Source organism: Daldinia childiae (genome assembly GCF_008694065.1).
Source record: "Daldinia childiae strain JS-1345 chromosome Unknown Scaffold3, whole genome shotgun sequence".
Taxonomy (NCBI): domain Eukaryota; kingdom Fungi; phylum Ascomycota; class Sordariomycetes; order Xylariales; family Hypoxylaceae; genus Daldinia; species Daldinia childiae.
This window is the reverse complement of record NW_022984644.1, coordinates 3,981,924-4,004,693: the sequence shown is the minus strand read 5'-3', so window position 1 is coordinate 4,004,693 and position 22,770 is coordinate 3,981,924. Positions and strand designations below refer to the sequence as shown.

Sequence of the window (22,770 nt, the reverse complement as noted above, 5' to 3'; positions counted from 1 at the left end):
TACCACTACCACCATCACCACCACCACTCATATACCGTCAATTGAGGCAATCCCCATAACAGACGGACATCATGCTCGTGCAATTAAGGGTTTCGGTAAGTACCTATTTTATATATTCTATTTTTAATATTCGGTATAATATCGTCATTAAGGAACTATTCGCTAACTTGATCTTTTTTTTAACGCTCAGACTGTTCGGTCGGCCACTTCGGCTATCACCCGTGTGGCGAGGGTAAACGCCGTCAGAGGATTTATCGCTCCTACCGTTTCGCGACGAGGTAAGACTCGAATGTTTATTTATCGTATACCAAGTGGATAGTAGAGACAATTGAGAAGTGCGCTATGCTGGGGTATATGACCGGGACCGGAATGGTAAGAGTTGGAGATGTACGGCGGGATGAGATATTATTATTATCCGGTTCAACAGCTCGTACCCTCACCAACTCGACTCGACATACGGTTGCGATATATCTGAGTAGCGTAGAGCTAAAGGATATCTCGTACATCTATCCAATTCTTCTTTTTCGCAACTCGGAATACATGCCACATACCAATTCTCGAATATTCTACATATCTAGGTACTTTGGCAAGATCCTATACTAACATGAACCCGCAGCCGACTTCGTACAAGAGCTCTACCTCAAGGAACTCAAGGCCTACAAGGCACCCCCCGTCAAGGACTCTGACTCGGTCGGCCAAGTCCAGACCTTCACAGTACCCAAGACCCCCAAGTCGCCCGAGGAGGCCGACCTAGCCAGCAGTCTGAAGGAGTACGAGAGCATGGCCGTCGAGGTCGAAGGCAACGAGGGCGCCGCTGCCAACTCGTCGACACCCGCCGTCGTCGAGGACTGGCTTGTCGATGAGGAAGAAGAGGAGGGCGCTGCTGCTCACCATTAAATTCGTACCAAGAGACTTAATTACCTACGCGAGAGGAGAGGCTGAGCCGAGAGGAAAAAGCTATACCGGGAGGATGAGAGAGAGAGGGAAATAGAGAAAGCAAGCGAGGCATATACACATACTCCAGTGTTATGTTAAGTCGTCAGAGGTGGTAGAGAAGACAGATCCCTAACGTCCATGTACATTTATTCCTAGGATCGCTGGTGCCAAATCACAAATAGATCCTTCGTTATTGAAGAACTTACACTTATTACGCTATCCTTTCGCAGTAAAATTGTATAGTTACGCTCCAATTGTAATGATTGCTGTGTAGAGTCGAGTCTACTTCGACTTGTAAAGTAAATGGGTTACTATCGTCTCTACCGTCCCTAGGTTACATGGTATTCATATACCCCTATGTATGCGTGTCTCGTACTTTATGTTAAATATATGGCTCGCTTTTAAGTCTTACTAGAGACGGTTTTTACAAACTCTTAATTCAACGAGCGTCATCTCGTCCGTGTCTTACGTCTAGTCTTCGTCAGTTATCCGGGAATATCTTGATAGTTCATGAATATTCCCCAGCATTGAATTTATAGAATAAAATTATAGTATAGGTTTATCACAAATTGACATGTTTTACACACACTCCTGTCTCCTTGATGTCTACCCAGACTATTCCCCGTTCACCCCTAAGAAGATATGTAACTAGGTGTTGTGCGAGCGGATAGAGCACTTGAAAATCCCTTGATTGTAGGTTATAGCTATATACGTAGGTACGCATTTCACCTGCTTGCCCGGTCTAGTTAGAACAAGATCAAGTAGAGGCTCAGTGATTTATCGACCACCATATCTGAGATACTTAAGGATAGCAGGACAAAAATACTTGGGAGGAATACTCGCTCAACCAATATTATTTTATCTACAAGCGTCCCGGCTAAGTAGAATAGTCTGCAACCTTGAACGGTCTATGTGAGGGTATTCACATGCCCATGGTATCCTCACACCGTTGATCATCCAGCACATAGGTAACACCGCCAAACCCGGGATCTCCTTTGATCGACGAGCCAACGGTGAAGCTAGCAACCCTATACAACCCCGGACGGTAGCCCGAATACCTAGCCGCCTCCATGACAGACGAGGGAGGCAAAAAGGAAGAGAAGCAAAGCCAATACAAAACCAAAATAATAAAAAATAAAAACGTACAACACCAGGGATTCGCTGGTCGTCACCGACCCAACTACTAATCTGGCGGTATCCGGCTTGTCTAAGGGGGAGAGCGGACGGGATCCCGAATTTTCCGAATCCTATGGTCGTACGTGACATTTTCTAGCGTTGCCCGTGTTTATATGCCCTCCTCTCCTATTCGACGTTTCCCCCTCCTCCTCCTCCTACTCCCCCCCCGTCGTTCTCAACGTTAATCCCTCTTACTTCATCATGACGAGTTCTGCAAAACCTCGTCGCATATCAACAGGGTACGATTAGATCCGCGAAGAAGAGAGGGTATGGGTAGGTACCTAGGTAGACATCAATAATCAGCTTATATTAGGTACATATATACTACAACCCCTCCCCCCTTTATCAAAAGTCGTACCACCCGCTTTGTGTTTCCTTGGACAAGGGAAATTTCTTCCCTATGCAAAACTTGGCTTGCATATTTCTAGTAAAAGCTCATCTTTAATGTGATCCTACCTAGTTACATACCTAGGTTAATATCTTGTCTCGGTGGAAAGAGGGGGAAATGAATCATGACTGCATAGAGAAAAAAGGGGGAAGACATGGGGATTCAACATAGACTTGTCAGACTCGTCCTACATAGAGTCAGTTACACAGTTTATAATCTTACATGTATCCGAATGTAACGGCTGGGGTAGGCTCCGATGAGATGAGCATTCCCTCAGCATTACGACGTATGATCTTCACTTTGACTAAGAATAACGGGCGAAATCACGTTGCGACTTGAATTAATTATCATAAGCAACCTAGGTAGTTTTAATTGACTTTTGGTCTCTTGCTCCTCATTGGGAGTAAGCCTTTCAAATTAGTACGCTATGTACTCGTGTGCGTTATTTGCATTCCAGCCCTGCTTACATGCCTCTCAGGCTCATCATTAGAACCCACAAAGGGGCAGCAAACAGCAAGAACTCAGCTTAAATCAAACGCCCACACAGCTCGCTCGCTTCGGCAAAAGCATTGTTAGCATACTAGTAGCCACCTGTCATACCAAGCAACCAAGCAAGAACTACCAATTCCTTCTGCGTTTTGAGATTGTAATGAGTACTTGGCCTAGATGCCCAGTTTCTCAACAATAACAAAGGCATCACTATCAACCCTATAGCCGGCATCCAAGCCTGCAAAAATTCCAAACTGAAGTGACAAAGGAGTAGGATCATAGCGATCTGTACTGGTCCCTCATGACCTGAATAGGTGATTTTGGTTAGGTATTTCCGAAACTATCCCGCGATTTCGTGTACGTATGTGCCATGATTCCAGACTATTTGCAAATGCCAAACGCCCTACCACTCCGTAGTGACTAAGTAACCTCTGCCAACCGCCGCCTCATGCAGAATGCCGCCCTATGCATGATGCCATGGAGAGAATTTTAAGAGTAATGGACGAATCCACTCTAGATGCCAAGAACGAGCGGATGAGGTCATCCTCGTGTCGTAGGAATCCAGTTAAGAAAAAGAAAAGCAGAAAGAAAAATCCGTGTCATATATCGAAGTGGGATTCACCAAACGGTTCATCGTTATTGCCCGTCTTAACGATTCCACTCATCCTATTTGATTTTCGGAGATCGATGTCGTCAAGGTCGTCCCAGTCGTTATCTCGGCGATCTACGTCATCCATGTCCTCGTCAATGTACCTTCCCTTCATATGATCGTCTAGTGAGCTCTCGTCGACAAATGTGAAGCCTTGGAAATTCGCCTGTGTGGTCGGAGAAAGGGGAGTTGACGTGGCAAAACCCGTGGCTAACTGCTGTGCACGTTCGTTCAATGATCCATTCGTGTTCAGCGCATTTGTGAACTCCGGGTCAAAGTAAGACACATCCGTCTCAGACTTCAACTTTGGCTTGAAAGGCGGGGTTATGAGTTTCTTGGCTAAGATATCCCAATCCACATCGGCAAAGAACGGATGACGCTTCAATTCTTCTGCGTCGTCCATGGCACCCAGTCTATGTTTCGGGTTCCTGTTAAGTAAGCCCTTCACAAAGTTTCTGCCTTCCTGCGAAAGTGTGTCTCGCGGAAATCGTACTTTGCCGAATGCGATGTTCTTGTACATCTGCTGCGTATCTTCAGCGTAGAAGGGACTCCATCCGCAGCACATTTCGAACACGAGGACGCCAAGGGACCAAAAGTCTACCATTTTCGTATATCCAGCTTCATCCAGTAAAACCTCCGGGGCCAGGTACTCGGTAGTTCCGCAAAATGTGTTGGTGGTGTCGTTTTGAGTTAAGTTTGCTTTGGACAAACCGAAGTCGCACAAGGCAATATGGCCATTCGCATCGAGTAGAATATTCTCGGGCTTTAAGTCGCGGTAAACGATGTCGTTGTTATGAAGATGTTGGATAGCGAGGATGAGCTCCGCAATGTAAAATTTGGCTCGCTTCTCGTCGAATCGTCCCTCCTTTTGAAGATGCCAGAAGAGCTCGCCACCAGACATATAATCTGTGACAAGGAAGAGGTCATTCTGGGTTTGGAAGGAAAACTTCAAACCGACGATGAATGGAGACTCTGACATGGCTGTCCGGACCAGGATATTCCGCTCCCCAACTGTATGTGCCACCTCTTTCTTCTGCACAATGACCTTCTTCGACAAGACCTTCATGGCATATATCCGGCCGGTATCCTTCTTCCGCACTTGATAAACTTGGCCGAATGTACCTTTTCCAATCAATCGTAAAATTTGGAAATCATCCGGACCATAATGCCTCTTTTCTGTTCTCTGGTAGATGGCCTCAACGAATATCTCGCCCGTGGGTGTCTTATCGGGTTTCGTGTCGGCATTTCCTCGTAACGGGAACCAACCTCGCACAGGTTCATCTTTTCCAGGAATAGCTGCTTGAAAGTCAACGTGGCCTAAGAATTCTTCCCCCTGTGTACTGTGGTCGTAAATCGAGATATCCACTAGCATGTCTTTATCAACAACGTCACTACTGAAGTTAGTCGATGTGCCCAAGGGACGCGACCGATCTACGATACTTACAATAATGCCTCGGCATCCCACTTTGGACTTGTAAACGATCGCCGCGGACGATTGCGGAAAGTATTGTAATCCGAAATACTAGTATTACTGCTCTGGCGACTGCGCATGGGGATTGCCATCGCACGACCGGGGTCGCTGCCTTGACGCTGGATGGGAATACCGCCCATCGCAACCGGCTGAGGTACTGACTCGTCCTCGTCCTCGAATGTTCGCGGTCCGTGAGAGATCAGCTCGCTCCTTTGGAATACGGCAACGACGTAGGGGTCGCGGCTCTTTCGTAAGCCCCTTGCCTCCAGAATCTTGATAGTAAGCTTGCCCCTCTGAGGTGGCGCGGCGGCGCCACCACTCGCGGAGGAGACCGGTGTCTGCCTGCCACCTGCATCCGAGCCATCTCCACTAAGCTTTGAGGGTGACCTCTCCTCGGGTTGGGACGAGTGGGTAGCCGAGAGCGTTCTAGTAGGCGTCGAGGGACCGCTCTTTTTCGATCCATCAGTTAGCTTCTTGAGTCGATCAATCGAAGCGGACTTAGAGAAAAAACTGCCAACATCGCCTGCAGGGGGTTGGGTATCCGAGGGAGAGCTTGGTGTTGTTGCAGAGGTACGGTCGCTAGGGATAGAGAGGTGACTCGCGAGGACACTAGATGTAGTGACAATACTCGTAAGGGGGGATGCCAAAGTGGCCCTCCGAACTTTCAGCTGCGAGAGATCTGTGGCGCTCTTATTGTTCATTGAAGAACGATTCGATGAGCCGCTAGCGGCCGCGTCGGAATCGCCACTCGAATCAGACAACTTGCCTCCCCTTTCTGACGGTGTTTGTGAACAAGGAGGCGTAGGGTAGGGATGAATATCGGAAGCTGATTGCTGCGAGGACTGCACTTTTGCCAGGGGTTCGATCCTCTCATGTGGAAGGAGAGGTGAAATATCAGGCGTGAGGTCCTTGCTGCTCAAATCCGACCCAGGGCTCGGCAGTTGTTGAGGTACGGTGCGCGCATCCTTCTCTTCCTGGGGACATGAAGGGTAGGTCGACTCAGTCTCTTGTGTTCGGGAGGAAGACGAGCGGCCAAGGGAATAAGGCAGAGGGGTACAACGAACCTGGCCAAAGTAACTCATAATACCCGGTAGTCGTTTGTCGTGGAGGTCAGGCTGAGGCGTAGCGATGCCAGAGCGTGGGGTGTCATAACCAATTTGATCAGACACATCTTCCTCCGTAGTAGACGTCCTGCTTGGCATGTTAATAACTATCACTCCAATTCTCAGGACGATGAATCAAGATGTTCTTCGAGCTAAAGGGCGAGAGCGAAGCAGGGGTTAAAAGGACGAGGGGTTAACAGGATATGAACATTATTAGAGTCAAAGGAGATTTAAGGAGGTATCTTGGGTAGAGGACATCTCGAAGGAAGAAGTATCCAATAACGGCAGCGGTGAGGAAGTCCAATGATCCCGCAACGTAACCAGATATCCATAGATGCGAGATTGCAAGCGACGCGGAAGATGGGCGGGCAGGTGGTAAAAAAGAGCGAAATTTTCACGAGCCATTTCATCGAACCGAACCCCATGTTGCTTTCGAAGCGACCACCCATGACACTCGCCATGTGGTAACCTTGAAGGGGAGTTGAGGTGGGGGTAAAAGGGGTGCGGTTGGAGATGGATCGACGCGAGGTGGGGTGGATGCAAGAGAGGGAATAGCCCAGCAGGGAACGAAGGGGGGGAGGAGGGTGACATAAGTGACATAGAGACACATTGGGCTCCTCTGCGGTTTATTGCACTGGCGAGTAAGGAGTCAGGCCTCAATATGATAATAATTATAAGCCTCGTCCAGACCCCGCGCTCAGATTCGCCGCAGAACGGAGCTGGCCAAAGCAATATGGGGACCTGTTCGTTGCGAATATCGGTGACCAGCCACGACTGTACAACGCAGATAAGCCAGGGAGGTCTCATCTAAAAATAAGCGTCGAGTTGTATACATCTGGTAACCTTCTCGGGAAGAGGGCCGAAGACCGACTTGGACCACAACTGGCTGAGCGTCTCATCCGAATACTCACTTGCGAAGCTGAAGTGATGCGGATTGGTGTATCTGGAGTAACCTCGTATAGCCGGCTTGGGTATAAGGCCTGAGAGAGCAGAGAAATACCAAGACAGGTAACAGGTAGATAGAGAGGAGAGAGGAGAGTACTTCGTAGTATACATTGTAGTACGAGTACAGCCGTCGGCGACGATTCATCAAGCCCGGCCCCATTGCGGTCAAAGTTAGGTACTTTCGAACCAGGGGTGTCGTACGGCCAACTTTGGAATATCCTTGGGCAGTGATCCGTAATCCGAAGATAAATACTGGCTAAACGGAAAAGAGAACCTTGTAGGTGATTCCAAAGGTTCCAGAGGTCGCGGCTTGCGTAATTGGCATAACGGCGAGATTGGGGAAATTGTGCAAACTTGTAACGGACGGGAAATATGAAATATGAAGTATGGAGCATGTGAAGTGAAGCATGTGAAGCACGAGGTATGAGGTATGAGGTATGAGGTGTGAAGTATTAAGGTATTGTGAGGTATGGGTAAGGGCTAATTCAATATTCTTTTGGAACCATGAATGAATCTGATTGACAGCGACTAAAAACAGGGAATGGGGAGGAGGGCATAAATGAAATGGGGGGCGTGTTCCGAGTTGGTGACCTGGTGATCTGGTGATCTGAGGAGAATAGACGCAACATAACATATGAACCCTTTTTTTTCCAATTCTTTTTGACTTACTTTGACATCATCGCCTGAGTTGCCCGCCGAAGCAGGTCGAATCCGCCCTCCGAACCTGACATGATGATGGACCAAATTTGTAGTTTTGATCTTCTCACTCAATGCCAGGTTCCTATCCAAACAGATTTCCCTAAAACTTTACTACGAGCCACCAGTAGTTAGTAGTTGTAGTTTAGTTGTACGGCGGGTGGGTGCGGCAGTGGTAGTGGTAATATGTATTGGTTCTTTGAGTACCGATTTGATGGGTGAGATGAATATAAAATAAAATCAATTACCAGAGGGAACTTCGTTTGGTTGGAGATTTGAGGTTTGACGCGAGCGTGGGGGTTGAGAGAAAAGAGACGGAGAAGAGTTGTTGATTTGCGTGAGGGGAAAGTATTTTTTTTTCTGGCGTCAATGGTTTTGGTAGCTGGTAAAATGATGTCGCGAAGGAGAGATGTTGCGGTTGATTGATGTCTCGCTGCTGAAAAAGGCGGGCTTCTGATTTGAGCCTGATGGACCTGATGGGCCTGATGGCGGGGCAATTCGTTAGAAGGTTAGTACATGCTGGTTGTGCTGGATAACCCACTGGATACGTTAGACCGTTGAAAGGGTCTTCATACCTAGCATTAATCACCAAGAATGGGAACTAAAAATTCAATCGGGACAGTCTGCTAAAAAAGGACCCGGGAACGCCTAGTGGCTGACCAATTTTTAGCTAGGCTCCGCCAACGCCCGGCACAGCGCGAACGGTAGACGCCGAGTATAAGGTGCGTACCTTAGCGTACCCTAGTGTACTCTAATATACAGTTTAGATAAGGAAAGTACGGATCCGTACACATAAGATACATAAAAATAGGTACTTACAATTGTTTAAATGTTCTTTATCGATTTCTAAGAGGGTCGTTTACGGCGGGGTTCCTTTCTCGTGTACGAATTCAATAGGTGCGAAAGGTACGAGAGATGAGGTAATTCACCATTTTCGAATAAAAGGTGGTTTTTGTCGTCAGGGTCCAAGGACCAGATCTACGGTACTGTACTGTACGTGGCAACGTTAGGTACACCGGCATTCGTGTTGTTTTTCGTGTGTGTCCACGTACTTTCTATTGAATTGTACATACCATAAACCACACACGGGCAGACAGCAGACAGCAGATAGCCAGACAGCATACACCATATGTACCATATACCATAGGTACCATACAAGCGATGGGCTTACCTACCCTTAAGGTAGTTGTCGCTTAAATTTCAGCTCTCGAGAAATACCAGTAATATCTACCAGTAATTTCACTACCGATACTACCGGTACCGAAATCAGCCGACTATCACAAGTTCCTGATGTGATTCGGTGTACCCTCTTGGAGAAGCCGGCGAGGTTCGGGTACTAGTTTGACCTCGAAGGAAGTTCTCTTTTTCTCTCCCTTCTCCGACGTTTGATTCTTCTTACCCTGAAGGGTCTGAATGGGGGGAACTGTGCTATCGTGATTTGATACCGTACCAGTCCCTTGTGCCTAACCCAGCGGAATGCCTGATGGGGAAGGCGATCGTACCTAGGTCTGGCTAGCCGGCTAAGTCGAGCGAGATCTATGTCGCAATTCTGAAACTAGCCGCGATGAGATTACCTGTCAACGCCGACTTTTGGCGGGAAACGGAGTGGGAAAGGGGGGGATTAAAGTATTACAAAGGTATGATGAATTCGAATTGCAGAAAACACGACACACGAACAATCGGGAATGAATTATCTTCCAATTCCCAATTCCAAATACCATTTAACTAAAGAAAGGAGGCAGGCCAATTGCGGCGAAAATATAAGAAACGGTAGGAAAAGGTGGGAAAAGGTGGAGAATATCTCTACTAAGACCTTGTCAACGAATATTCGCCGGAGCGGGCAAGATCTGAGACCTTGTTGATCTATATATCTTCGTACGAAACGTACGAAACCATATAGCATCATCATACAGCATCAGAACTAGCACCGGTACCATATTACGCCTGTTGCATCCTTAAAATCAAGTTTCTTACCTGGTTTCATATGCAACATATGCAACGCCCTCAAGGCGCAAAACAAGCAAAAATAAGTCAAGGCGGTAGAATCCGGGAGGATCTCCTTATTGACGATTCGATGACATGACACCCGACCCGAATAATATTATGTATACTACCTACCTAGGTATGTAAGAGCCCAGAAGAGCCTACTATAATCATTTGTTACTATCATTGGCTTCATCGACTTGATTCGGCTTCCTATATTACCTAAGATGATACCTAAGACGGAAAGATCACGGCTATGCCCTGTACATTTTTTTAAGGTGGCTGGTTCTTCTAGAAGTCTCGAAGTTGCGGTGTCGAGACTATTTCTATATATATTAAGTAATATAAGCCCGAGATGTAATCCGTATATAATCCATAACATACATACATACATGTATATATGTACACACGGCAATCCTTTAACCTCGTTACTGCGGCACATAGAGGTAGGTACTTAGACTACCTCCTATTTACATATCCTTATTACATACCTACCTCTTTGATGTGGAGAACGTCTGATAGGATATCAGCGATTCCTTTTTAAAAGGCGGCGGCGTCTACCACCAGCCCTAATGCGGAACGCAGCGTTTGTCATTAATGAATCCCTGTGTAGCCTTTTCTCTCGCTGGACGCTTGCATTGCCAACCACAATGAAAATGAACATGGCCTGAATAAGAATTAAACGCACTAACCTAATCCTGAGCTATCTTAAACTTGAACTAGACGCTTATTATTTAGCATCCTTCTCAAGCTTGGAATAGCATCGTGTTACAGCTCCGGGCCTTAATCTCTTTTCGTTAATCTCCTTTTTGTAGATTGGCCCCTTGCTAATAATGGCCGTGGCCAATCCAGCAAGTAAGCTGCATATCTCATTGCTGTTAGTACATAGTTTACATACATAGTAGTTACGTGTAACACTCTAACAAGAAGTCTTGAATATTAACTAGTTAATAATATTGTTGTCAACTATAAGCGCAAATATTGCAATACTTGACTTAAATTAAAGACAAGACTATTTACTAAAAGTTCTATATGCATTTCTATATAACTAGACAATGACGTAACATGCATGATAATGTTTTAGGGATTATGTCAACTGTTGGTCCGTTGGGAAAGGGATGCATCATGTCGACGCTGACTGACCGAAGAGGCTGCTGCAGTGATAGGCATACCTAATCTGCTCGTTACCAGCAAGCATTCATGCGTGTGTATTTCCGCGCGCCTCTGCAACGTAAAGCGGGACGACAAAGTTGTGTTTCCCCAAGCATCGTCACCAACCCAGCATGGCCTTGTCAAGTGCTATTCCAAGTACCTAGCCTATGGCGCTCACATATGCCCGTGTCTCAAAAGGACATTTTAGTACCGATGATGCAGCCGAGCTGTCACGCATGCGCAAGCCACTTGATCGTAATCGTGGGACTATATGCGAGAGATGCGGGATGGGGATCGGGGGGGTGGTGTAAGCCTGCGAGTCATGATTCAATTTATTTAAAAAAAAAAAATTTCTTTTCTCAGAACCATCGCCGCTTTCTATCCATATCCGGGGTTTCATTACGGATGGGTAGCAATCTATAGTGCTCTCCCGTGGGTAACTGTGTAGTATTGCACATAACCCAGCCAAGCTGGCTAGATCGTGAGACCTCCCCTTTCTACCGTATCCAGCAACACAAAAGTGACGATATAATTAAGTAGTCGAAGCTTAGCAAATCCAAGAATTCGGATGCCAAGCCGTTGGGCTACCCCATTTACGGATATCCGAATTTATCAACATTTCCCTTTTCTTCAACCCGTCCATCCATCCTTTTAGGCTCTCGGGCCACGCGATACTCGCGTGCCTTAGGGCTATACCTTACATACATAACCTTGGTAGTATACCTTACATAGTACATGAAAAACCCTGAGCCGGGATCTATTATCTCGCTAACCTCATAGCGCGCCGTAAGTCCCACCATCCTAATCCGAGCCGACGGATCGATGCCACCAACCCGCGCGGCTCCATTCGCAAATATCCTCCGTCACTCCGGGGGCGAAAGAAAATGAGAAAATTTCTTACTCACCCCAGAGGGCGCCGATATGAATTAGCAACAGTAAGCGCCCTTTGATGCTACCTAAGTTTCTCGGTTTAAGCCTTTCGGAAATTATCAGGCAGAATAGGGAGACGCTCACCTAGAGGGAGAGGATGAAAACGGGACCCTTGTCGCCATGTGGTAGCCGACCACCTCCAAGATCAACGGACGGCGCAGTCCCGTTTTCTAGTTCTAGAGCAGAGACGGGGAGATCGGGTATCGAGTACCATCCCCGCCAAAAGCTTGTCGCCCAAGGTAAGGTTCAAGTTGGAGATATAATAAATATACCCCTACCACGGTATCTACCGAGCGTATATAGATGGATATGTAAAGATGAGAATGAAACCAAGATGAGAAGTCTAGAATTTTATTCACATCCATACACGAATACGTCTATGTCTACAAGCTTATCTAGTTTGCGATCACCACCCATGTCCCGATATCCTTCCCCTTGAAGATTACCTCAGACATGCCCGCCTCTCATCTTCACATGTACGCTATATCAGAACCAGAACCCTATTTCCTATACCGTCGAACACGTAATCCTTCCTTAGACAGGCCTAATCCACATCAACTACCTAACACTCTATCTTGAACACGTAAGAGACTTGAAAGTTACCTGCTGAAGTAGGTAGGTAACGTGTATCATGTACGCACAACCGACTCCACAGATTTATCGAGGGTAGCATCCCCTTCCAGAAATGCAATTGCTCCAAATACTTAGATAACACGTGTAGCAATCGGTTATACGATAAATATAGCAAGGCTAGCACCCAGCGCCTAGCTCATACGCATTGAATGGAGGATATAAATTAGTGGGATGAAGAGCTATGTATATTATCACACCAGGGGTAGCGCCAATGCAACAATCCAGCTATATTGGTCACATTATAGCAACTTTAACCTAACCACCTAGTTACCTGAATATTGAGACCTAGAACACTTGAGCCCAAGACTTCACTAACAATAGCGCTGACCAGAGTGTGTTGCTCATGATCGATAAGCTGAGTCGAATAGTTTCAGACATACGACACCAGATATCCCATTTGTTAGTCGGCCATCTTGAGAATAGGGAGTGTATCTCAGTCAGCCTTTTACTAAGTTATTAGAAGTATGATAATACGCGTCTCTTACGACAGATTGTGTAACTGTATAAGACTCTAGAACTAGGGTCTAGAACTAGGGTAACAATATTCATCCTACCCCGTGGTAGTACTCTACTGTAGGAATCGTATCTTCGTTAAGGGGATATGGAAGGCATGTCTAAAGTATGATGGCTTTACCTCTCTTCTCCGAACTAGAGCTATAGTAACCCTAACTTTTTCATATTTAGAAGGTAATCTTAAGAGTATTTCTAGATGAGCCTACTCGGCATCACTACTTGAACCCAGACACCAGAGTAAAGAGAATACCATGAAAACATAAACACGCATTGATTGAAAATGCCAGAGCATCTATATAGCTATGTACTTGAGTTGCCAGTCTCTTCCTTAGAGAACTCTCGTTATCAGCAAATAGCACTAATATCCATATATATCGCATCACCTCAGAGTGAGTGTGACGCCTAATGGTAAACAGCCATGACCTATTGTTGCCATACTGCTAGGAGAACAGAAGAACCATATCGTGATCCTCCTATTGCCATGAGCCTATCGACTCCCTGTCCAAATCAAGTAGTTAGACCCAGACGTAATCCTCAAGTCATCTCATCCTATGTCCACCTCTTACTCTCGATATCGGAGTAGTACTAGACAAACCAAACGCGCAAGTTCCAAGACCATATTCGCAAACGACGAGCTTCTAAATCTCGTTGCATAGTCTTAACGTAACTTTATATCCCCTCTCTGACATCAGTTATCCGAAAGAAAAGGTCATCCCGATAACGTTCATACAGTCCGATGTCGCTTTTTGCGCACACCATCCTGTTCACTAGACTCATCATCCTTCGACTCATACACTGCGTCGTCGTCCATCTTACGCTTCTGACCACCACCCCGACCTCGACCCCGACCTCGACCACGTCTACGGCCACGTCCACGGCCGCGCTTTGACAGACGTGCCGGGCTTGATGGGGTGTCTGGGGCTGACTCGGAGGGGGGACCGGTGTTTGAGGCGAGTGTTGTTCCATGCGGGAGGGGGTCCTGGGGAATAGCAACCCGAGAGCCAGCATCGTCTACGGCATCCTTTTTAGTCTTAGAGATTAACTTGATGCGAATGGAACGACGGGGAGGGGTAGGAGGTTCCTCGGTGTCATCATCATTATCGTCATCGTCAATGGGACTGACAGATCCCTCGTTGGATCCTTGGTAGGATTCTTCGCCGGCAGCAGCAGTACTCTGATCTTCCGCGTCACCAGAACTTGCCTGGTCTCCTTCATCAATGGGGGCTAGTGGGTGCTTTTCAAGATTGACGAGGACACGCTCTTGGTCGAGGTTAGTGATAACCAGCCTGCTATCGTAGTAGTTACGCTTTGTCGGTAGGACAATGGCGATAGGCTGCTTGAGACTTTTAACGAACAGCTTAAACTGCCGTCGTTGAAGGATTGTTAGATGCTCGTTGAAGTTGGGATATGTACATTGCCGAGGGAGGTTAGGATCGTAAGGGGGAGTGATTCGCAAATCACCAATCGGAACAGTTTTCCGGGAAACTACCGGCTGCTGCTCGACTGAAGTAGCAGAGGACTTCTGACCACCCGGAGAGACAGGAAAAGGCACAGCGTTGGCCTGCGCGTCCATGCTTTGAAAATAGGTTAGTGCATGTGTTTGCAAAGAGTAAATGTATCTCGAAGAACAAACTCATTGGTCTTTTCGATTAGGAGCCAGTGGCTCTTAAGACAAATTAATAAATAGGGAAAAGGAAATTTCAATGTTACTTACTAGTAGTTCTGTAGGTTGTGGTTTGGCCATCGGTCAGTCCATGGTGAAGCCGGAATCTCTGGTGATAACTGTGGCTCGTCCACCGACAAGCTCCCTGTTGACGAGGTCACTTTCGACGAGGTTACTGAAGATAGCGGCATCTTAAAATAGTTAGTTGACTGCTAGACACGTTAGGTGATATGGTGGGTTGTGAAAATATATCAGAGTGTAATTTTGTCGCGATGATTGAGGATAAAGTGTTTGATTTTTTGGTAACGTTGTTTTTAAATAACCATAACAGTTTTTTGTAGTGTGTACCTGACAAAAGTTTTGAAGGGTGCAGGTGAATGTAATGGGGTGGATGTTGAAATTACATATGACGAAGTACTTGACTCACCTTGTAGTAGCTTTCTTTTCTCTAGGAGGAGTACTTGTAGTTGTAGTTTCTTGAACTGATCGAAGGGTTTGAATAAAGAAAGAACTTGAGAGGAAGAAGTAAAATTTTTAAGTCCTGTGTTGTAAAAGTTTCTTTACTTTGCTTGAACTTGGGCGGTAAGAGAAGGCTGGGTAAGCTGTAAAATAATCACGATACTTATCAACTCTGCACTGAGGGTTTAAGGTACCTTCCTAAAAAATATTAAAACCTTAGGTATGCAGGTATCTTGCCCTAAATTCTCTTTAGACACCTGGTCAATGCTAATTAAAAAATTGATATTCCTAACAGACGTACACAGGTGGTAATTTTGAAAATTAGTATCAGGTCCGGGTATCGAGCCCTTTATTTTCAAATTTCGTTTAATATCGTAACATAATATTTGACAAGAAAACAAGACGGCATTGTTGGTGGGTTATGTCCTATATAACAAAGTTCAAAGAAAAGACCATGAAATTGTTCAGTAGATTTAGGTACCTAGATGCCTCTTAAATTTTATTGACATCCCGGACAATAACCTTGTATTTCTTTGCTACTTGTGGGCAATCTTGAATACACCCCTTTTGTATCGTGTATCGTATCGTAGTAGGATCCTATAACAGAGGAGAGATTAAGAGATAGAAGAGGATACGTTGGTTGCTTTATACCGAGAAGACCCAGCGACATAAGAAAAAGAATAGTGTGTTTATATATTTGACAATAGGGCCAACATATTCTAGTACTGTAGGAGCTTCAATATTGGTCAGAATATATGTACACTTTCTAGCGAAGGAGTTTTTATTATATGAATTAAGTAGTCGTACGTCTCGACTGGCTGCGAAGTCTATATCCTTTGTTTCTGTATTACTTGCTTAGCTGGTTCGAAACAGAACCCCTTTGCAACTTAAATCAAGATATTGTTATCATTATTATGTGGCATCCCCAATAGGAATAAGAGACAATAGTTTAGAATATTATCCGAGGCGGTCTGTTAATCGACGAACATGTCTAAAACGAAAGAGTCTTAGGGGCAGAGACAAGGTGATAGGTAGAAAACAATATATTCTCTAGTGCTGGATAGTATACAATTCCAGGGTAGATATCCTTAGATACTAGCTACTAATCTGTACTCCAGACTCATGAAACTCAACTAGAGGAGCCTGTGAGTTCGACAATGAGTTTAAGTAATTTGGCCTCTGTCTCTTCCGTAACACCCTTTGGGTAGTAATGAGATTGTGGATGTTGACGGGGTAGGAGAGGATCTTCAAAATCTCCTGTAAAAAGTTATACCCTACGGTTAGTAGACAAATTCTAAACATAGCCAAGGAGGACATAGAAACTTACTCATGTTGAACTTCTGGTCGGCAAGTCTAGTTCGCGCAAGATCTAGATCCTCCCTGGACCGCTTGTCGTTCCAGGTACCCACTCTGACTTCGGAAGAGTCCGGGGTGAAGGCAGCATCGCTAAAGGAGTGTGTGGGCGTGTGAAGCTGGCCCGGTACCCGCGAGGTGAGCGGACGAGATGAGCTGGGAGTGTTGCTCTGCATGGCTTCTGAGTATCTTTTAGCCCTTGTAGGTAACAGAATAAATAAGTCTCAGTTACTACAGCCTAAAGTTAGTTACGATATCCCATCGTCTTCCAACGTAGTAGTTGACTTACTAGGATTTGGGTAAGAGGTACTTAACCTATGCTGATATAAATAGCTGAGCTTGTGATATTCCAAGAAACGTGAATAGACAGATAATTTAAGTAAAACAAGGCAGGGTAAAAAGGAAGAAAGGGAAAACAAGGTAGGCCGTATGATATTGAGCAAGTTGTCTAGTGTGTACCTTATATTATATTTGCTACCAATGACTGTGTGTCTTCAATGTTGTCTGATGTTTTCTTGGTGAGTTGTTAGTTGTTAGTAGCACAGTTTAGGTACAGCTGTAACCTAGAGTTGTAGTTGGAGCTAAGGGCGGCAATAGCCGACCCCACTCTATATTAGCTACTGTGATTGGCTCCATTCTTTGTAACTCAGGTTACCCTGCACTGTAACACAAAACGTACATACATGTACGCAGCAGGTTAGCCAGACTGCCACAAATTAGGTAAGCTCGAAAGCTCCGCGTCAAATGCAAGGGGCTATGGGTTATGGGGTAACTCTACATGTGTACTTCCTAACCTAATAACTCCGTTCGCGAAAAGCGAAAAATCTCCCCTCCCGCTCAATTGCTGGAGCTGTTCCTTTTTAAAGACCCAATATGATTACAATCTTATATATGTGATTACGGATAGAAGCTGAGGAGCTGAGATAATTGATTATTCTTAGATTAATACAATCAGTATATACGCCTTAAATTCGCTCGAGCGCCCCGCATTCCAATACACCTAGCTACCATGGCAAAGAGGACGACTAAAGTTCCAGATGCCTGGGAGGACGACGACTGGGAGGTTCAAGCAGACAAGGCCATCACTATCGAAGAAGAATCGAAGTCTCAGCCGCAACAGCAGCCGCAATTGAGCAAAGCCGAGCGTCTAGCGCAACATGCCGAGTCCAATAAGAAGCTCTGGGAATCAGCGTATGTCTCTATTTCCCTTTCCTACGTTCTCAGATAGACTAACACACATTCGCAGCGAAGCGCCCCCCGAGACATTCCACTACCTCGCCGCGCGTTCAGAACCGCCTCTCACGACAGGCTTTAAGCCCGCCGTAAAGGTCCTGAGCCGGAAGCCCGTCTCAGACCCCAATGCTGGCGACGACGACGAAGACAACAAGAAGACCCCGCAGCTCACACCTGAGGAGATCCTAGCCAAGCAGCAACGGGAGCGCGAGGAGAAGCAGCGACGCTACGACGAGGCTCGCGCTAAGATATTCGGCACTAATAGTACTGTCATAGGAAGTTCGAACCCGTCGTCGGGCACCTCGACGCCTGGCGCTGTGACGCCCCCGCGGTCGGCCGAGGGGCGGGGTCCGCGGGGTAGGGGAAGAGGTGGTAGAGGGGGTGGTGGAGGACACCGGCATAATGAGAGCCGAGGAGAGAGGGATAGGGACAGGGATAGTAACATCCAACGACCTAGTAGCCAGTCGGGCGGGGGACGGGAGCTCTACGACCCAAACTACTCGCCTAAGCCTGGGGTTCAACTTGAGCGGAAAGGGAACATCAACAACAGCGATGGTGGAGCACCATTGTCCCGGCGTTCTACGCCGCGGGAGGAAGATCAAATCATCCGTGCACCACGGGGCCCGGACGGGAGTGGAAGGGGAGGGTTCGGTTTTGCCAAGCGTGGCGCCAAGGGCAGTTGATATTATTACTTGGGTTCTTCTATATGCCGATCTACAATAATGATGCTACCAGCCGCCGCCGATCTTGCCAGCTAATTGGACGACCCTTTCCGTGCTACCCGCCGCTTTGTCCTTGCCCACGTCGCTCACCACCTCGCGATAGCTCGTGTATACCAATCTATCGACATCTATGCCTGTTATGCCCGCCCAATGCGTCAGGGTATCTCGAATGTACGACGGAGAAATGCTGTCGACCATATCACCTCGCGCCTGATTTCCATTTTCTACGGCCGAGTTCACATCCTCGGCCTCCGGATCCGAGTCGGAGTCTTCAGCCGAGAAGTATGCTTCATCAACTTGTGCCAACCACTGCTTCTGTTCCTGAGGTCCAGGCTTCGTATTTAAGCCTCTCCTCTCAATGACCACCGGATCGTCAACCTTGATCTGACCGCCGCCGTTTGTGCAGCCTCCGGGACATGCCATGACTTCAACGTAAGCATATTCCAGCCCAGCCGGCTTACCCGCAGGTCTCCGAGGTCCGGTAACTTTCGCGCCCGGCATCCGCGATAGTTTCGGCGGCTTCAACCTCCTGACTAAGTTTTGGATATTCCGGAAGCCGTAATATCTCGCAGCTTTGAATATCGGCTCCCCAGTTGGCGAGTTCACTGTATACTCCACAACATCGGCGTTCCGGCCGCGTACGGTTTCGATTTTCGACCCAGGGTGTCGTGCGGAGACGTATTTTAGTGTGTAATAGAGATTACCACCTGAGGTCCCTGCTAGCGGGTCCGCCTGGCCTGCTCGAGGCCGCGGAGGGAAGAGAAAGCGCCTCAGTGTGGGATCAGGAAAGGGAGTTTGCAATAAGGCGGAAACAGGGGATTTGGATAATCCGAAGAAGTCAATACTCCTCGATTCTGTTAACATCAAGATCTCTTTGCTCGTGATGACACAATCTACATCCCTTACTCCCCTACCTGGCTGCCCATTCCCATTCCACACAGCGTCCGTAAGCTCCTCACGGCTTGCCTCTAGCTTCTTGTCGAAGCACGGCATGACAGCTAGGTGCCATATCCGGTCGGGGGAGATCCCCAGTGTCCGACTTAGCGTTGTCTTCAGTAGCGTGCCCATAAGCGCCTGAGGTGACTTCACCTTCGAGATGTAAGGTAAGACATGTGGATGTGTCTTCTCGGCGTAGCATACCCATCCAGGACAACTTGACGTCAAAATGGGTTTTGCAACTTTGCCCTTGTCGCTTAGCGCCTCCTCTGCGCCCAGGACTAGACATGCTTCTCTTGCTGTATTTGTGTCGACAACCCACGTAAACCCATTATTCCACTTGCCGCCCGCGCGCAGCCCATCTGATCCTATTAATAACTGTGATATCATGCGCCCGACATCTCGCTCGCTTACGTCTCGTCCCGCGACCGCTGCAAGGCTCGCGCGCGTCTGTGGCGAAACGCTTGCTACGAAGAGCTTGCTATCTGGGTTCTCAAGGCCCTCAACTCCGAACCCGTTATCGCGTTGTATTATCCGTAACCCCGGCGCGCCGTCCAAGACGCTCAGTAGTTCCGAGTGGCTCTGTAGGCTGACGAGCACGGCTTCGGCGGATGTCACACAGCCGGAACAGGCCAGACAGTCGGTCAGCGAGATCTGAGCGGGGCCTGCTGTGTTCGCGTCGGCGCTTTGTTGGCCGTCGAGGATGACTTCGTGCTCGAGGTCGCTGGGGTTGGGTTGCGAGGGGGCGGCGGGGAGCGTTTCGACTGGTTTGATGCAGGCTACGCCCGGGGAGATGAAGTCGTTTAGGTCATCGGCTGAGAGGATCGCCGACATTGTGTATGCTTGTGTCGGAGAACGTGGGGAAAGGAGAGCAGCCGAGGCGTGGGGGAAAAATCCCCTGATTTATTTATATAGCTCCGTCGTTGGTTGGTTGGTTTGGAAGATTGAATAGAGGTACCTATGGATTTGGGATGCGACACTGGCAATCCGACTACGCGATGGGAAATGCGTATACGCCAAAATGATAGATAAAGGTCGTTAGAGGTTGTAGCCAATACTTTTCCTTGCTCAAGGTATAATCAAGTTGGCATATGAATAAGACACAAGTATTTTTTCCTCTTAAGGAAATGTGTAGTCTGAAAGTGAAAAGGCAAATTTCTTGGAGTTTTGTAATGATTGTCGCATTGGAGTTGCTTTGAAATGCGGTTTATCGAATTTTTGTCATGCGAAATCGGCTCCCTAGCATTGGACGGGTGGCGGTACCCCACTACTATGTACATACCTAAGCCCCTGTTCCGCGGGGTTACCCTTATTTATGCGTACCGTGCAAATAATAAGATTATACTATATCGCACTGTACGCTCATAATCCTTGTGAAACTTGGGATTGTTGAAAAATAGCGATTCACCTGTTAACATGATGACTTTATCGTTAAAAACGTCTATACATTAACATGTTTATTTGTCAAGAGCATATAGTCTACTAGATATTTTAAACAATCTATTATTTTACGAACATAAGAGTTTTGTATAGTTTAGGTAGTTAAAAAAGGATTAAGTGGTTATTTTTCTTATAGGTAGTTGAACTAAAAGGAAATGTAACAAAGAACAAGCAATGGAATCCTATATGCACATCTATGGGATCTCCGGTTTCATGCACGTACGATGAAGCCATCTATTAGAGTATATTCTACCTCGGCTTCACTAAGACTCCTACATTTACAAGTTTCACAGTTCTCTGTTGGCATACATTGAATAGATAGTTAAGCACTATAACCCAACTACATCACCATAGTACATTTCTACGATCAGATGTTCACTACGATGATAAAAATAATGCTTGGTCTGGGCATAACAAAATCATAAATTTCACGAATTGCCATAATATTGTAATGCATATTTGCTAACACGCAAATGGTGTTCTTATTACAGAAGAAAATCTTGCTTGGGAAAAGGCAAGAAACCTATGTTCCGTGCCTATGTCGTAAAACCAAAAGAAGCTGGCTTAGCATCATCATATAAACTGATTTTGAAACCTGGATTTGCCCATGAACTGAAAAGAAAACAGGGATAAACGCATCTGCTATAGAAGCATTGATAATCTCGCAAAAAGACCAATCACCCTATCGAATTTTATTCATTCTTGGTGTCGAAGTGCACCGTCGAGGTAGCAGTTTGCATGCGCAATATTATTCGACACCCCATCCCAAAGCGCACTCCTTCAAGTGCAGCCGATCCGCCATCTCATTTCGTCAGGGGCGTCGTTATCGTATCGGCTTAGATAGGGGCCACCTTAACACATCTCGAAACAACATTCGCAGCATTCGGCACAGCATTCGCATCCCTCCTCACAGACGAAACAACAGCATAGTGCTGCTAGACAGCCTTGGAGACAGCCACCTCCACCCTGCTTCCTTTCTTGAGGGGGTTGTTGCTGGTATTGCATCTGGGGTTGACCCTGAGGCGGGCCATAGTACTGGCCTTGAGCAGGACCGTATGCCTATAATTCGATCAAGTTAGCTTCTAACCTTTATATTCTATATTTCTATAGTGAAGAGAAAGGTTGCTATTCGTGTATAGAACAAAGGTGATATTTGGCCTAGTATTGCGTGCTGGCCTAGAGGCTTGGAGATCGCGGGGTGCAGCGCAGGCATAAGGTATTGTCTTGGCAAATGGGATTTGATGTCTCAATGGGATTGCGACATGTATTAGATATTCTAGGAACGATGAAGCGATTTACTAAAATGCGACATACCGGCTGAGGCTGTTGCGGGTAGCCACCACCATAACCCTGAGGAGGACCTTGCTGGTAGTAATCGTGACTGGCCATCTTGGAAAGATTTGATGGATGTAAGTTGAATTTGGGATCCTGCGACAACAAAGATTTGAGTTAGCCAAGAAGCATGGCGGTGCGGTTAGGTCAATCCGCCAAGAATATAAGCTCTAGAGCCTCAATCGAATAACCATCATTAGCTGAATGCGCTATACGTACTTTATTCAGATATGGAGATGTTTTGTTCGCGTCTAAACGCCGAAAATGATAGAATAGGTCGGGTTGTTCTTAAGGATCAAAATGAAGGAAAAGTTGATGGTGACGACGAGAATCTTGATAATAATAATTAAGGTCAAGAAGTCAGAAAGTGTAAATGAAAAGGGAAAAAGAAGGCGGTGGGTCGAATATGTAAATGTATTGCTAAGGTACTAGATACATCAAATATAAGACTTGTAACTGTATGTAACTGTAGATGAATTGAGATCGGATGGTCATGCATTCCTTCTTTGGAAAAGAGTTTCAAGGGATACACATGTACCTTAGCTGTAAATGACTGGAATCATTGGAA

The 22,770-nt window shown here is 46.5% G+C and overlaps 7 protein-coding genes across 7 annotated transcripts; 2 read left to right on the top strand and 5 right to left on the bottom strand.

Moving 5' to 3' along the window:
• Positions 1-71: 71 nt before the first annotated feature.
• On the top strand, positions 72-897 carry GL218_03812 (putative atp synthase h chain protein; the record flags this gene model as incomplete). Its single annotated transcript, XM_033580390.1, has 3 exons — positions 72-95; positions 191-278; positions 617-897. 3 exons carry the CDS (start codon positions 72-74, stop codon positions 895-897), a joined length of 393 nt encoding a protein of 130 aa, XP_033437046.1.
• A 2,691-nt stretch (positions 898-3,588) lies between these two features.
• GL218_03811 (Serine/threonine-protein kinase SCH9) lies at positions 3,589-6,311 on the bottom strand (the record flags this gene model as incomplete). The annotated part of the gene is made up of 2 exons (XM_033580389.1): positions 3,589-5,029; positions 5,083-6,311. The coding sequence occupies 2 exons, from the start codon at positions 6,309-6,311 to the stop codon at positions 3,589-3,591; spliced, it is 2,670 nt and encodes an 889-aa protein (XP_033437049.1).
• Positions 6,312-13,788: 7,477 nt separating this feature from the next.
• On the bottom strand, positions 13,789-14,637 carry GL218_03810 (uncharacterized protein; the record flags this gene model as incomplete). The annotated part of the gene is made up of 1 exon (XM_033580388.1): positions 13,789-14,637. One exon carries the CDS (start codon positions 14,635-14,637, stop codon positions 13,789-13,791), a length of 849 nt encoding a protein of 282 aa, XP_033437048.1.
• Positions 14,638-16,315: 1,678 nt separating this feature from the next.
• GL218_03809 (uncharacterized protein) lies at positions 16,316-16,715 on the bottom strand (the record flags this gene model as incomplete). The annotated part of the gene is made up of 2 exons (XM_033580387.1): positions 16,316-16,443; positions 16,514-16,715. 2 exons carry the CDS (start codon positions 16,713-16,715, stop codon positions 16,316-16,318), a joined length of 330 nt encoding a protein of 109 aa, XP_033436253.1.
• Positions 16,716-17,548: 833 nt separating this feature from the next.
• On the top strand, positions 17,549-18,455 carry GL218_03808 (uncharacterized protein; the record flags this gene model as incomplete). The annotated part of the gene is made up of 2 exons (XM_033580386.1): positions 17,549-17,730; positions 17,786-18,455. The coding sequence occupies 2 exons, from the start codon at positions 17,549-17,551 to the stop codon at positions 18,453-18,455; spliced, it is 852 nt and encodes a 283-aa protein (XP_033436254.1).
• A 45-nt stretch (positions 18,456-18,500) lies between these two features.
• GL218_03807 (Cytosolic Fe-S cluster assembly factor NAR1) lies at positions 18,501-20,264 on the bottom strand (the record flags this gene model as incomplete). The annotated part of the gene is made up of 1 exon (XM_033580385.1): positions 18,501-20,264. One exon carries the CDS (start codon positions 20,262-20,264, stop codon positions 18,501-18,503), a length of 1,764 nt encoding a protein of 587 aa, XP_033436257.1.
• A 1,458-nt stretch (positions 20,265-21,722) lies between these two features.
• GL218_03806 (uncharacterized protein) lies at positions 21,723-22,259 on the bottom strand (the record flags this gene model as incomplete). The annotated part of the gene is made up of 2 exons (XM_033580384.1): positions 21,723-21,929; positions 22,185-22,259. 2 exons carry the CDS (start codon positions 22,257-22,259, stop codon positions 21,723-21,725), a joined length of 282 nt encoding a protein of 93 aa, XP_033436258.1.
• Between the last annotated feature and the right edge of the window lie 511 nt (positions 22,260-22,770).